We start from the raw sequence: 13,269 nt of genomic DNA, 5'->3' as shown, positions 1-13,269 counted from the left end.
TGTATAAGAATATATATTTATGACTTCAATTAAGTCTCTGGGGACACAGGCGGATATGGCTATATGGATTCAGCTCGTCGTTCTCAGGAATGGGCTCTGACACGCCTCTGTCTGCCTGTTACATACATTTTCATTTTCTTAAAGAGCTCTTTTAGGGTCTATCTACAGGCTTAGGCATAGACATGTCTGTCGATAAATAGCTGCAATTCCGAATGTGCATATATCTACCAGCATATGTCGAAGTGAACTAGATCGAATAACTTTAACATATATTTTTCATTGAATGGAAGATCAGAATAATTCTAAGCAAGTGAAGTAACTAAAAGACTTTTCTGGTAAAGCAGGAAATGTTGAGATTTGGGTGACAGCAAGTCGTGGGTGCCTGACTAGGAGATACCCTGAACACTGCGAAGTGCTGCTACGCCAATCATTCCCCACATTATGTAAACATATATTATATAGCTAACAATACATACATAGCCAATAACAACAGCAACAACTACAACACACACACACTATATATATTCCATGTTTCTATTCTATTCCAGCTCAATTTCCAATGGGTTCAGGGTATGTAAAGCATTTGGTCAAGGAATTTTCGACAACTCGCAATTCTTTTCCAAAGCTTTAGATATAACTATATATAATACCTATGAAATTGTGTTCGCGCTTGTTTCGCGTTGTTTTCTTTGTTTGTTTATAATTTGTTGTTTTATAAATATAATTTGCTGTTGGCGCCTTCGCTGTGCTTTGCTTGTATTAAAATATTAAATAAATTTCTTATATATCTTGTTCGGCTTTTGTTCATTTCGTTTTCATAATTTGCTCACATCGGAATTTGTTTATTTTCAATGTTTTATTTACTTTATATTTTCTTCTTCTTCTTGTGCTAAGATATATTTATTTCATTGCTTGATTTACAACTTGAAAAGTTTCCTCAGCTCAATTAAGGCGAACTTTTTGTGTTTATCGATAAATTTAATTTGCTTTCGATTGATTTGCTTTTGATTTTCGATTATTTGTTTATTTGCTGAAATTTTCCTCTATTTGCATTTTTTAGGTTAGCTAAATATTTTCATTGCTGTTGTGTTTTTATGAGGCGCTCGGCTTGCTTAAGCAAATTCCTGTTTTTTGTTTTTGTTTTTGTTTTCGTTTTTTTTTATTTAATTTTTTATTTGATTTGGTTTTTTCGCGCTGTTTTTCACGCTCCAGAAACGCGCTTCGCCAGTTCCGATAAACAAAAACAAAAAAACAACAACCGAATTTCAATTACAACGCCTCAACGAAAAGAGAGGGCAACATAGGGGCCATGCGTAGCGACAATATAAGAGTGAGAGAGAGGGAGAGAGCGGCCGCGTGATAGCGTATTGTAAATGCGTTTATATATAAATATCTATCTGTATCTATATATATAAGGCAACTCGATTTGTGTATTTGCTAGCTTGCACGGATAATCGCAGATTTCGTGTGTTAATGTCGCGGCTTGAACTTTAAAACTGGGCACAAAAATTGAAAACGAAAAAAAAATTCAGATTCAGATATTTCGCATTGTTTAGTGCGCTGTGCGAGAGCCGCTGCGAATGCCTTTTGTTGTTGTTTTTGTTGTATTATGTTTACTCGTATTATAATTTGTTGCTGCTACTGCTTGTGCTGCTGTTGCGGCTGCGGCTGCGGCTGCTGCTACTGTATAGCTAGGTGCAGCAGCGCTGCTGCTGCCCCGTTTGCCTCCGATCTGCCGCCGATTCGCCAGATTGGAGCGCTCAATGAGCTTGAGTGTCATCCACTTAGGAAGCGCCAACCGCTGAACTCGCCACAGCCCCAACAACAACAACAATAGCAACAATGAGGGCGGGGTTAGCTGCGCAGGCGCAGGCACAGACGGAGGTCGACGTTGACGTCTCAGTCGATGTTGCCGCCATCGTCATCGCAGTCGCAGTCGCCGTCACCATCGCCGTTGCTGTCGCCGTCGCCGTTGCTGTCGCTGGCTAAAATGATTATAATACAATGGACGATAATGCGAGCGATCATGTAAATTAGATTTGTCTCAGTTGTCGTCGTCGCTGCCCGTATATTTGAGAGCCGAGCTATGCCGATCCGCAGCTCAAGAGGCAGCCAACAAAAACAAAGGCAAAAAGAACAGACGCCTCAAATGTTATACTTTATATATTATTATTATATGCCACAACATTTATTGCATTATTTTGTTCAAGTGACCGTTGATGTTGTTGTTGCCTGGATTATTTGATTTTTTTTGTGATTTTAATAAAGTCAAAGCAGCGAAATTATATCAAGTACGCGCACTGACTAACTAAGTACTACATGAAGTAGCATTTGGGATTTCAGCATACACATTATATAGATGAGCAATATGAAATGCATGCAAAACTTATAAATACTACTATATATATATATATATATATATATATATATATATGTTATGATTTGATTTGATATGATTTGATATATTCGAACAGCAGCGCCTAGTTAGGGGAGGGGAAAGCAAATAGATGAAAAGAAGTAAAATCAACGAAACGCTGCGGCAGCAAATTGAATTAATTCAATTAATTTGCATTGTAAGTACGTATGAAAATGGCAGAATTGTAATAAAGAAATTGTGGGGAAGCAACTAACTAAACGAGTGTAGCTTAAATGAATAACGTTTTATGGTTGTGCCAAGTACCACTCATAAGCAATTTGCGCAAGTTTTTGTATATGCGCACAATGTGCTCGCTGCGGAAGGAAATGATAACAAACTGTTGTGGCTACTGCGACTGCTGCGCGAATTGCTTTCAATTGAGATGTTTGAATTTTCAATTAATTTACAAAAAATGCGCGCCTTTTTCAGTATACAGCATACGAAGCAAAGCTGGCTGCTATGTGAATGTGATGCAACACTGTGTGCGATAGCTGTTGCGCTCGCACACACACACTCACTGTGCAACACTGTTGTGCTTATCGATACCGATTTATTGTCATATCAAGCATGGCCGCCAACTCTCTGTCAAAGGTTCTTTTCCGGTTTCGTACACGACGAAGGAGGTACGCTGAATTGGCAAAGCCGCAAATAAATTTTTAAACATCGTAATAACTTAATAAGTATATATCAATAAAACGCGTAAAATACTTCAGAGTATAAAGTGCTAAATGCGTTGTGCACGAAATTGCAATACAAATGCAAATGCAAACTGCCGCCAATTGACTGCAAAAATTGTGTTTTTTTTTCTGTGTACATACAAAATTATTTTTTTATTGTTACTTGAAGTGACTAAAGCATTGGTATTTACTGTATATTTTGTAGATATTAAACAATGGGCCGTTACTCACGTGAGCCAGATAACGCCACCAAGTCGTGCAAGGCGCGCGGACCCAATCTACGTGTTCATTTTAAGGTAAGTAAGGCGATTCCCCTCCGAGATGCAGACGGACGCCAAACAGTTGTTGTTGACAGTGTCGGCAAAAGTGTGGTTATGTGTATGTGTGTGCGTATGTGCAACATAAATCAGTGATTCTTCTGCCATAATCATTTGCAGGTTTTCGCTTTTGCATTGTTGCTAGAAAATTGTATATAGAGACAAGCTATCAGCTGAACGCGACGAAAATATTGCACCACATCGCGCTCTTCTAAAGCCTTGCCTACATCCTGAATATAACTAAGTATGGGCGCACTTAATATTTGCAGTGCACGCATTTTATAAGCGTGTATTCAGCTCAAGTGTGCCCAAAGTAAATCTCAGTCATGTTAAAACAGCGGCGATCTGCGCTTAATGCGTTCGTCTCTACCTGTAGCGTGATACAGCGCCCTAATCTCAGTTTAAAGACCTCAATGGAAGATGTTAAGCCACTACAAAAGGGCACATTCTCTTATATTTAGTAATCGTATTAACTCTTACGATTATTTGTTTCTCGAGTGTGCCCAAAGTAAATTTCAGTCATGTTAAAACAGCGGCGAGCAGCGCTCAATGCGCTCGTCTCTACCTGTAGCATGGTACAAAGCAGCACATAAGACTATAACATGCATTAATGCCACGCCCACGTTGACCCTTTCATTATATATTGGAATCTAAACATTTGCTTATCTTCGCAGAACACTCACGAGACCGCACAGGCCATCAAGCGCATGCCACTGCGTCGTGCCCAGCGTTTCCTGAAGGCTGTCATCGATCAGAAGGAATGCGTTCCTTTCCGCCGTTTCAACGGTGGCGTCGGCCGTTGCGCTCAGGCTAAGCAGTGGAAGACCACACAAGGTCGCTGGCCCAAGAAGTCCGCCGAGTTTCTGTTGCAATTGCTGCGCAATGCCGAGGCGAACGCTGACTACAAGGGACTCGATGCCGATCGTCTAGTTGTCGATCACATTCAGGTCAACCGCGCTCAGTGCCTGCGTCGTCGCACGTACCGTGCTCATGGTCGCATCAATCCCTACATGTCGTCACCATGCCACGTTGAGGTCATCCTCTCCGAGAAGGAGGAGATCGTCGCCAAGGCTGCCGACGATGAGCCCGCAAAGAAGAAGCTCTCAAAGAAGAAGCTGCAGCGTCAAAAGGAGAAGATGTTGCGTTCTGAATAAAATGTGTTCTGGAACGGGGGCAGTGGCTGTGAACACCACCAGCCGCCAGTCGCCCAGGCCGGTGTTAAACAACTAAAAAAACAAACAAACCCGTCATTTTTTTTCCAACAATACAAACATTAATTTACAGTTGCAATGTGTTTGTGTGTGTACATTTAAGAAAGGAAAGCTGAGGAGGAACTGAAGAACCAATACAAACAAAAATGATTCTTCAATGAATTCAATGGGATTTTTTCTTTTAGTCAGAAGACTAGCGGGAACACTGGCACTCAATAGTTTATTGACTTTTATTTCATTTAGGACTTAAATGGAATAATCCGATATATGAATTATTTGCTTTGCTGCTAGTTGTGTATTTCTGCTTAATTTCTTAAAAGTTCAAAAGTAACTTGTAAGAGTTAAGACTTGGGGGTCTGCATTAACTACTAAATGAAATAAAATCTGGGTTAAAGTAGGTGGCATTTTCTAAAATTTTTAACCCAGTGAACCCAACCCGTTATAGATGGAGCTTAGCTCAATTGGTAATTGAGCTAGAGCTTTGTTCAAATTGTTCAGTCCGCATTGATGTAGCATTTTTGTCTAATTTTATTTGCTCAGAAAATTGCACGCTTTCTGTTTGTCGCAATAAACAGCTGTTAAATTATAGAAAACAGCTGTTCAGTTGCAATGCGTAAATATCGAACCGCATTGTGCAACACTGTTCGGGTGCTTCACTTTCAATGGAACAGCGAGCATTTGTTACAAATGTTTATTTTGGTGTAAGAAGGAGAGGGCATGATAGAAAACATCAGTTGAAAAGAGATAGACAATACAAGAAGACAGTGTTGCTCGAAATATAACGAAAAATATAGCTTTGACTATATGTTGTTATAAATGAATTAGAATTTATAACTGAAATTATGTTCACATAATTTCATTTTAAGTTGGTTAATCGAAGCAGCTGTTAATATGTAAGCAGCTGCATGATGCGAACAAAAAGCGTTGTCTAACACTGCTTTCTTACTAAGCCAATAATTAGGCAGACCAAACAATAGCTGGTTGTTTTTATGAAAGAAAGAGAGAGCATATTGGTAAACATCAGATAAAAAGAGATAGCATAGATATTTCTTTGAATTTCCTATGAATAGAATAACATTTCTGTTGATAAATACTTTCTGGTAGCTAATTTTTCCGAACTTAAGATCGGAAGTTATTTGTTAGCCTCACTGAGCGGCCGTTGGAGCAGCTTGTCGGAGTTTGCAGCACTGAACAGCGGCTTACGGCGAACGATCTTCGGATTTGGATGCTGGGTAGCGGCTATATGCTGTTGGAGCTGCTGCTTACGCATGAAACCCTCGTCACAGACGACGCAAACATAAGGCTTTCGAATGCTGTGTACAAAGTGATGAACGTTCCGATTCTCGGCACGACTGAATTGCTTGCCACAGATCTGGCAGCTGTAGTTCTTCTCGCCGGTATGACAGAGCAGATGCTTGACCATATTCACCGGATTCGTGAACGTCGCCTCGCAGTGTTCGCATTTCAAGTCTCGAAGCTGAGTGTGCTTTGATTTGATGTGATTGTCCAGCAACCGCTTGCGCTTAAAGCTCCGCTCGCACTGGTTGCACTTAAAGTTAGCCTTGTTCTGGTGCGTGACTGACCGGTGAGTGCGAAAATTGGCGCGTTGCGCAAAGGTTGCATCGCACTGGTCGCACTTATAGGGCCGCTCGCCCGTGTGTACGCGCTCGTGCTCCTCCAGCCATTGGCGCCGAGCAAACGTCTTCCCACAATATGTGCAGCTCGCTTTGGCTTGGGCTGTCGATTGCTTGCCAGCTGATAAGAGGAAAAAAGACTTGGCATTAGCTAAAAATATTGATTGACAACATGAGGAGACGCCACCTGGCTTCATTTTGAAATTAACTTCCAGTTCATCTTCCTCATCGTCTTCGTCTGTACTATCGCACTCTGCTATTAAATCGTCGTCCGTATCATACATTAGGTCTATATCCTCTGAGCACTGTTGCAGCAGGTTCATATGCTCGAGACTGGCTTTTGCTTGCTCCTCGATAAGGTCTGACTCCAGCAAGCTGCTGTCCTCACTTAGATAGTCGTCTTCTTCTTTCTGTTTTTCATATAGTTCAAGGGTTGACCTGCGCAGCTGTATTATTTCCCGTCGGGCCGCAAGCAATTGATTCTCCATTGCCTCATAATTGAGCAGGCTCACCTTGCAGGTGCTGCACACAAACTGCGAAAAATGAGTGCAGGAGTATAACAATATAAGCGACCACATGATTTCTCTCCTTTCTTACCGTGGAGTGCAGCTGATCTTCCTGCAGCTGATGGCCCAGCACCATGGCCAATATATTGGCCAGCGTCTTCTGTTCAATGCCGTTCGCATTGTAGCGCCGGTCGAACATGTGCTCGTACACCTTTTTGTCCGCAAATGTGCAGTTGCACAGGTAGCAACGCGCCATGCTCGTCGCTTTGACAATTGTCTAACTCGAAAATCGTAAATGAAATCTTTGTCAACTTGCAACATTTGTGGTGCTGCAAATCAAAATCAAATTATCGATAGACGATAACGAGCGAAATAACTATTTAGCGGGCAGTTCAAACAATCAAGTTTCATATGGAGAAAACTATTTCATGCATCAAATTATTTGTAGTCATTTTGTTTATACTTTTCTTATTAAATATTAATTTAATTACTGAAAGAAATAAATTATTGAAAGGAACTAAAAATATATTTAAAACCAGTGTGAATTCCATTATTGTAGTTTGCTTTACAGTTGAATGCGTCGCTAGTGTTTATGTTGTAAAATTATAGTTTAGTGTTATTATTAATTTATAAATTAATTAATAAACAGCCGATTCGCTGCGCTGTTTTAAATACCAAACCATAAAGAGACTTCTATGAGTTGGTCACACTGATAGCAATCGCATTCAATTTCGATAACAGTCAACGATAAGCCAAATAGAATATAACATTGCCAATTCGATTGAGGAGTTCTGCGGTGCCGGAATAAATAAATGTTCGTTGCTCGCTGGCGCATACCAATTAATTAAAAATAAAACTAAATAACATTCAAGTGCTTGCGATCGTGTGTATTGGTGCGTGCTACTTGTTGTCGCATACACAACTCTAAGCGGCAATTGTTAAATATTTTGTTTTTTGGTCATTGTTTTTCTACTTTTTTTTTTTTGTCGTGGAATTGTGGGTGATATTGAAACTGAAATTTGTGAAGTGGCTTTCGCGCGTTTCTTTTAACTTGTATATATAATATATGCTAACACTGCCGGTTGATCGGTGCAAAGAGTGACGACGTTAGACCAGCGTTTGCTCTGTTAGGCGGCGTCAATAGGAAACCAATAAAAAAGCAATAACAAACGCACAAAATTTTTGTTTACTTCCAATAAGAATTTGACACACAGCAGCAACCCCAACTAGAATGTTTAGCAAAGGCGGCCGCTAGGGGTTATTTTTTTTCGTTGTATGCGGATGTGTGTGTGTGTATTATGTGTGTTTCTATTGTTGCATTGGCTCTGCTACGTTTTGTTCTAAACAAAATATGTGTATGTATGTCAAAACGCCGATGAGCTCATGATAAGGCGGCACTCGCTCTCAATATTTATGCATATTTTTTAATATCACACGCAAACACACACATACACGCTCACAAGTCAAACATCCTCGCAGCAAAAATAACTTCGAGTCGCTGCCGCTGCCGCTGCCCAAATGTTTGAATGTTTGCGTCATGCGACCGCCACTAGACCAGTTCAATGGGACGCCATTAGACGTTGTTGTTGTTGTTATTGTTCTAATTTTATTTGGCGTGCGTTGCTGTTGCTCGGGCTATTTGATGAATGTGTGTATATTTTTTTCTTATCGAGCGTATGACATTTAAATACAAAATAATTCAATTACCAATGGAAGTTTTTTTCCGAATTTATTTAACTTATGCTATGTGGGCAGGAAAGCTCGATAAAAATCTCAACTATGAGCAGTGCTAGTGTGATTTACACATTTGATGTTCAATTGCCCAGAGCAAGTTGTTATCGTTGTTGTTTTAGTTGTTGTTGACGCCGCCCCAACACGTAAAAGCAAACGCAATGCAAAAGCAAATATAGCAAAACAATAACTCGAAGCGTGCTGGTGCCAGTAATAATATGTGTAGCATACTCTACGGCGGCACCGGAAACACTCGCGGCACAAAAAGTGTTGCCTGCTTGAATTCGATTTGAAGCGGGCTCCATTTGTATTTCACCTTTGTTTACTTATGCTACATATATATCTATTGTTTTGTTGTTTATCGTTGTCGTCGCTGTCGTTGCTCTCGTGGTTGCAGTCTTCTAGCCAAGGCAAGTGGAGCCAGCACACGCACACAAACGTACAGGTATCAAAGTGAATTAGCCAATTAGGAGGACAGCCCCAACTACAGAGTCTTCCAGCATGGGCAACATACACACAACGGGCCCGAATGAGGCGTTAATTGTTTCAGGTGAGCTCATTGGCTTCCTTATATTTTTGATTAGGCTTAGATGTATTTTTAAAATCTATTATTATAAGTGACACTGAGCTGAGACCCACCCCTCTGACTTGATTCTAGTTAACTTGAAACTCAATGCTCGCTTTTCTTTATTTACGTAAGTTATTCTTGATCATAATTCAGCTATTAACCTATGCGTCCCACTGTGTGAATTTTGCCCACAGTGCAAGTACATGTGTTTCTACATATTCGTGTATATAATTCTTACGCTTCTTCTAGCTGGTTGCCGCGCCCTCAGAAACCAATTTCAAATGCAGTAATTAAGCAAAGCCGTCCACATTGTTGACAGTCGGCAGCTGCTACAATTTCTGTTGCATACTTTGTGGCGTTCAGCTTGAAATTGCTTTGCATGCTCCTCATTAGAATTGTGCACAAGTGGGGTATAATAACCGACTGACAGACTGCCCACTTATCGTATATATACTGTATATTATATAGCTGCGATATGCATTGAAAGCATTTCTCCGAAACTTGCAACTGCATGTGCTTCACAAGATATTTTTTTATAAAATTGAACTGCTTTGACATAGAAAAGCATTACGGGATTAAGTAACTTCAGTCTTATGACGATGTGTCATAAATGAATATCACATTGTATATATATGTTGAAGTATAGATATATATATGAATGTGTAATATAAATCTAAATGTACACATATTTTTATAATGAATTAAATATGATAAAAAAACCATTTATAAATGAGATACTTTAAAAGATAAGATATCATCAAGAATTTGCAAAGCTTAAAAGCTGCATATGACTCTTGTGCCAGATTGATAAACTTAGCAAATGAGCCAGAGAAAAAGAGAACGCGGTAGAGAGAGAGAGAGAGAGAGAGAGAGACAGAAAGATAGGCAGAGGGAAAGAGAGATGAAAAGTAAGAGAACGAGAGAGAAAGCCTGAGAGATGTAGATGTATATACTGAGAGAGATAGAGAGAGAAAGAGAGCAAGATATTCAGAAAGAGGAAGATATAAATGAATAATTGTAAATAAATAAATAATAACATTAATAATAATATAAAATAATAGTAAATATATAATAAATATATAAATAAATAAGCATGAAGAAAAAGATAAAAAAAATATTCATATATAGAGAAAAAAATATATAAAGACCAAGAGAAAAGGGAATGGGAATTTGTCAAAAATCTTTGTTATGTTTGATGTCTAACTGAATGAATGCAGCGTATATCATACACCACTAATCATATGAAATACTATACTTGATACTTTACGGAACTCTCACAATTCGTATTGTGCGTTAATCACCCTCCAATCAGTCTATCAGCACTGATAGCGCTGATAGCAGTCAATGAGCTGATTTGATTTTTGCGTGCAATATAATTGAATCTTAGATAAGATTGTGTGGCCATTTATTACTATATCTATAAAATATCAGTGCTTTAAAACTAATCCTGTAAAATAGAAAATAGTATTTAGTTCGGGTTATTCCCGATGCTTGAAGTTGTGGAAAGAGTCCCCTGCTGATGCATATTGAAAGTTTTGTTTTTTACTGCCAGCCACAAGGCTGACAAGGCTGAACCACAACAACAATAGGAAGCGGGCAGAGTCGCTGCTTCCCTCTCAGCCGCTGCCTTTGCATACTGATAACCACTTGTAAGCACCACCCCCATCGACTGCAAGTCAACTCATCTAGCATACTAGCTGCCCCCGCTGCCGTTCCACAGGCGAGCTAAACAATTCGCAACCCCCCTTAGACTGCCTCCATCGAGTTTTCTCTGTTGAGCTTTGGGTACAGCCAACAGCATCCGTTGGCAAGTTTCAGTTTTCATGTTTTGACTATTTCATGGCTGGCGGCACGCAAACCACCCCGTTAGATAAGTATATCGTGGCTGTGCCTAGTTGAAACGAAAGTATTTCAACCCTCGTTACTTGGGACTGGGTGAATGCACTCTGCGGCCGGTCAACCCCCAGGCTCCAGGCTCTGCTTGCTGCCCGTCCCCCGCTCTCTTCCCCTCCCGTTATCCTGTTAGGCGATTTCATTTAATTAACTTGGCCGAGGCAAACAACAAGCTTGGAGCCCTTCCCTCTGTTGCGTCAGCGACAGGGCTTCGACCGCTACACTTGACGCTCAGAGCCAATCGGCCCTTATCAAGTCTGCCGCCTTCTCGCCGATCATGAAAGCAGCCGCATTTGTGTGGGCGGTGGGTGGCAGAGGAATGACACTGGTGTCCACGACGCGTAGCTTGCGCATGCCATGCACCTTCAGCTCTGGGCTGACCACGGCAGTTGGGTCTGTAGTAGGTCCCATGCGGCAGGTGGCCACCTGGTGGTGCAGGGTGTAGGACATGGTGCGGATGGAGCAGCGCCAATAGTCGTCTGACCCAAACGGCTTGTCCTCACAGCCAGGCACGGGGCGATCTAAGAGCCTAGCCCCTACGGCCTGGAGTGCTGGCATCTGGGTTATGCGTATGGCCTCCTTGATGCCATCGAGTAGATACTCTACATCCTCTTCATTTTGGAAATAGTTGGGATCGATTCTGGGCCAGGTGAAGGGATCCCTGTTGTGCAGCCAGAGACGACCGAAAGACTTGGGATGAAATTGCATCACAAGCAGCGTAAAATGATCTTGAACCGCCAGCTGAAGCGGCCTGTAGAGCGCGTCATAGATCTCATCTTTGAAGTTGGCGCCCTGTTTGAGTGCTGTGCCCTCATCGCTGGCCAGGCTTCCCGCCACCAATATAAGCTCTAGGTCAGGCCAGTCGCTGGGCAGCCGGGAGCGTGGAGATTTCAGAAAAGTCAACGCCTCGACGCCCCCAATTGAGCTAAGACGCGTTGCCGGATTGCCAGCCAGATAGAAGGACAGCAGATCAGCTACGGTAATGCGCGACGGAAATGTAGTCTGGCCCGTGGTGTTGGTCACAAATGTGGGTCCAAAGTGGCACATGTGATCGTAGAGACGTTTACCCACAGGCAGGGCCTGTACTACGGGCAATCCGATAGCTCGCAGATTGTCCTCCGGTCCGATGCCCGACAGCATCAGCAGCTGCGGTGAGTTAAACGCCCCCGCGGAGAGGATGACTTCCTTGCGGGCTCTAAATGTGTATTTGCGCTGTTTGTAGACAAGTTCAATACCCTGCGCTGACTTAGTATCCTCGTCGATGAGCACGCGTGTCACGCTGGTAAACGGAAAGATGTGCAGATTGGGCCTCAGGTCCCGCACGGGCTGTATGTAGGCAGAGTAGGCACTGTGCCGGCGTCCATTGAGGGTGTTGCTCTGCACATAGGATACCCCAAGCTGCGACTGGCCGTTGTAGTCGGTGTGCGGATGGCCCGCCTCCACAGAGGCAGCCACAAAGGCGTGCACCAAGCCGCTGCGGAAGCGCACATCCTCTACGCTGAGGGGCCCGCTGTGGTTGTGATACGGCGAGTGCTCCAAGCCCTGCAGCTGAGCGGATTCACTGCGCAGGAAGTAGGGCAGCACCTCATCGTAGCTCCAGCCATGGTTGCCCCGCTCAGCCCAGGCATCAAAGTCCCTTCGATTGCCGCGATTGTAGATCATGAAGTTAATGGAGCTGGTGCCGCCCAGAACCTTGCCACGCGGTAGAGCACAGCGGTTGCCGAGCATGCCGCGACAGGCGAGACGCTGTGGCTCCGAAAGATAATTCCAATTCGAAGCTGTCACCTGCAGGTATCCGGCCAGCAGAGGCGTCAGGTGGGCAAGGTTCTCCACACCGCCTGCCTCGATGAGCGCTACCTGCCAGTTGGGATTCTCGGAGAGGCGCGCAGCCAGCGTGCAGCCAGCGGCGCCAGCTCCAACTACAATGAAGTCGTAGCTAGTCCAATTCTGAGGCACTGCAAATAGTTTCTTTCCATAATTGGGGTTACACCTTACTATGCCTCCACTCACCATTCGGACGCACCTTCTGCTCCAGCAAATTGATCAGGCCTAGCTGCTGCAGCTGTTCGATGAGTCGAGGATTGGCTAAGGCAGCCACAAATTGTGTTGTTAGCAGTGCCAAAAGTAACATTTTACTGATGTCAACGACGTGGAAATTAAGCCTTATAAATCTCTCAGATCGGAGCAGCGAGTCATTTTGCTTTCAGCCTTTCATCAGACTCAAGTACTGATAAGTGCTAAACCCTGTCTGAAAAGTACATGAATCAATGAATTCCTTGGCCCGTTTCTGAAACACTCTGTAAGATATGTTCGAAT

General features: G+C 42.5%; 4 protein-coding genes across 6 annotated transcripts in view; 2 read left to right on the top strand and 2 right to left on the bottom strand.

The window, feature by feature from the left end:
- The first annotated feature begins 2,961 nt into the window (after positions 1-2,961).
- Positions 2,962-4,693, top strand: LOC111602039 (60S ribosomal protein L17). The gene is made up of 3 exons (XM_023318945.2): positions 2,962-3,039; positions 3,299-3,389; positions 4,085-4,693. The coding sequence occupies exons 2-3, from the start codon at positions 3,309-3,311 to the stop codon at positions 4,562-4,564; spliced, it is 561 nt and encodes a 186-aa protein (XP_023174713.1). The 5' UTR covers positions 2,962-3,039; positions 3,299-3,308; the 3' UTR covers positions 4,565-4,693.
- Positions 4,694-5,752: 1,059 nt separating this feature from the next.
- Positions 5,753-7,115, bottom strand: LOC111602065 (zinc finger protein 611-like). Its single transcript, XM_023318981.1, has 3 exons — positions 6,853-7,115; positions 6,443-6,788; positions 5,753-6,376 (listed from the first exon to the last, which is right to left on the bottom strand). The coding sequence occupies exons 1-3, from the start codon at positions 7,015-7,017 to the stop codon at positions 5,754-5,756; spliced, it is 1,134 nt and encodes a 377-aa protein (XP_023174749.1). The 5' UTR covers positions 7,018-7,115; the 3' UTR covers position 5,753.
- Positions 7,116-7,495: 380 nt separating this feature from the next.
- The window catches only part of LOC111591884 (flotillin-2), a 103,523-nt gene continuing 97,749 nt past the window's right edge, over positions 7,496-13,269 (top strand). For 2 of the 3 annotated variants that reach the window (XM_030223686.1, XM_030223688.1), the window contains exons 1-2: positions 7,512-7,654; positions 8,890-9,042. In XM_030223686.1, coding sequence (XP_030079546.1) covers positions 8,994-9,042 — 49 coding nt within the window. In that variant the 5' untranslated portion in view covers positions 7,512-7,654; positions 8,890-8,993. Of the gene's footprint in view, positions 7,655-8,889; positions 9,043-13,269 lie in introns of all 3 variants that reach the window. The other variant, XM_030223687.1, reaches the window with a different exon arrangement.
- LOC111602063 (glucose dehydrogenase [FAD, quinone]-like) lies at positions 10,821-13,112 on the bottom strand. The gene is made up of 2 exons (XM_023318977.2): positions 12,964-13,112; positions 10,821-12,908 (listed from the first exon to the last, which is right to left on the bottom strand). The coding sequence occupies exons 1-2, from the start codon at positions 13,082-13,084 to the stop codon at positions 11,185-11,187; spliced, it is 1,845 nt and encodes a 614-aa protein (XP_023174745.2). The 5' UTR covers positions 13,085-13,112; the 3' UTR covers positions 10,821-11,184.

Source organism: Drosophila hydei, unplaced genomic scaffold (assembly GCF_003285905.1).
Source record: "Drosophila hydei strain 15085-1641.00,03,60 unplaced genomic scaffold, DhydRS2 tig00000250-arrow-arrow-pilon, whole genome shotgun sequence".
Classification (NCBI taxonomy): domain Eukaryota; kingdom Metazoa; phylum Arthropoda; class Insecta; order Diptera; family Drosophilidae; genus Drosophila; species Drosophila hydei.
Note: the sequence above shows the minus strand (reverse complement) of the source record. Positions and strands in the feature narration are given on the sequence as shown.

What these genes read in the sequence shown, in the direction of transcription:
- LOC111602039 (XM_023318945.2), top strand. Translation starts at nt 3,309, where the DNA reads ATGGGCCGTTACTCACGTGAGCCAGATAACGCCACCAAGTCGTGCAAG. An exon ending in ATCTACGTGTTCATTTTAAG is followed by an intron (nt 3,390 to 4,084) that starts GTAAGTAAGGCG and finishes TTATCTTCGCAG; the next exon opens with AACACTCACGAGACCGCACA.
- LOC111602065 (XM_023318981.1), bottom strand. Translation starts at nt 7,017, where the DNA reads ATGGCGCGTTGCTACCTGTGCAACTGCACATTTGCGGACAAAAAGGTG. An exon ending in AAGATCAGCTGCACTCCACG is followed by an intron (nt 6,789 to 6,852) that starts GTAAGAAAGGAG and finishes CATTTTTCGCAG; the next exon opens with TTTGTGTGCAGCACCTGCAA. An exon ending in TAATTTCAAAATGAAGCCAG is followed by an intron (nt 6,377 to 6,442) that starts GTGGCGTCTCCT and finishes TCCTCTTATCAG; the next exon opens with CTGGCAAGCAATCGACAGCC.
- LOC111602063 (XM_023318977.2), bottom strand. Translation starts at nt 13,084, where the DNA reads ATGTTACTTTTGGCACTGCTAACAACACAATTTGTGGCTGCCTTAGCC. An exon ending in GCAGAAGGTGCGTCCGAATG is followed by an intron (nt 12,909 to 12,963) that starts GTGAGTGGAGGC and finishes AACTATTTGCAG; the next exon opens with TGCCTCAGAATTGGACTAGC.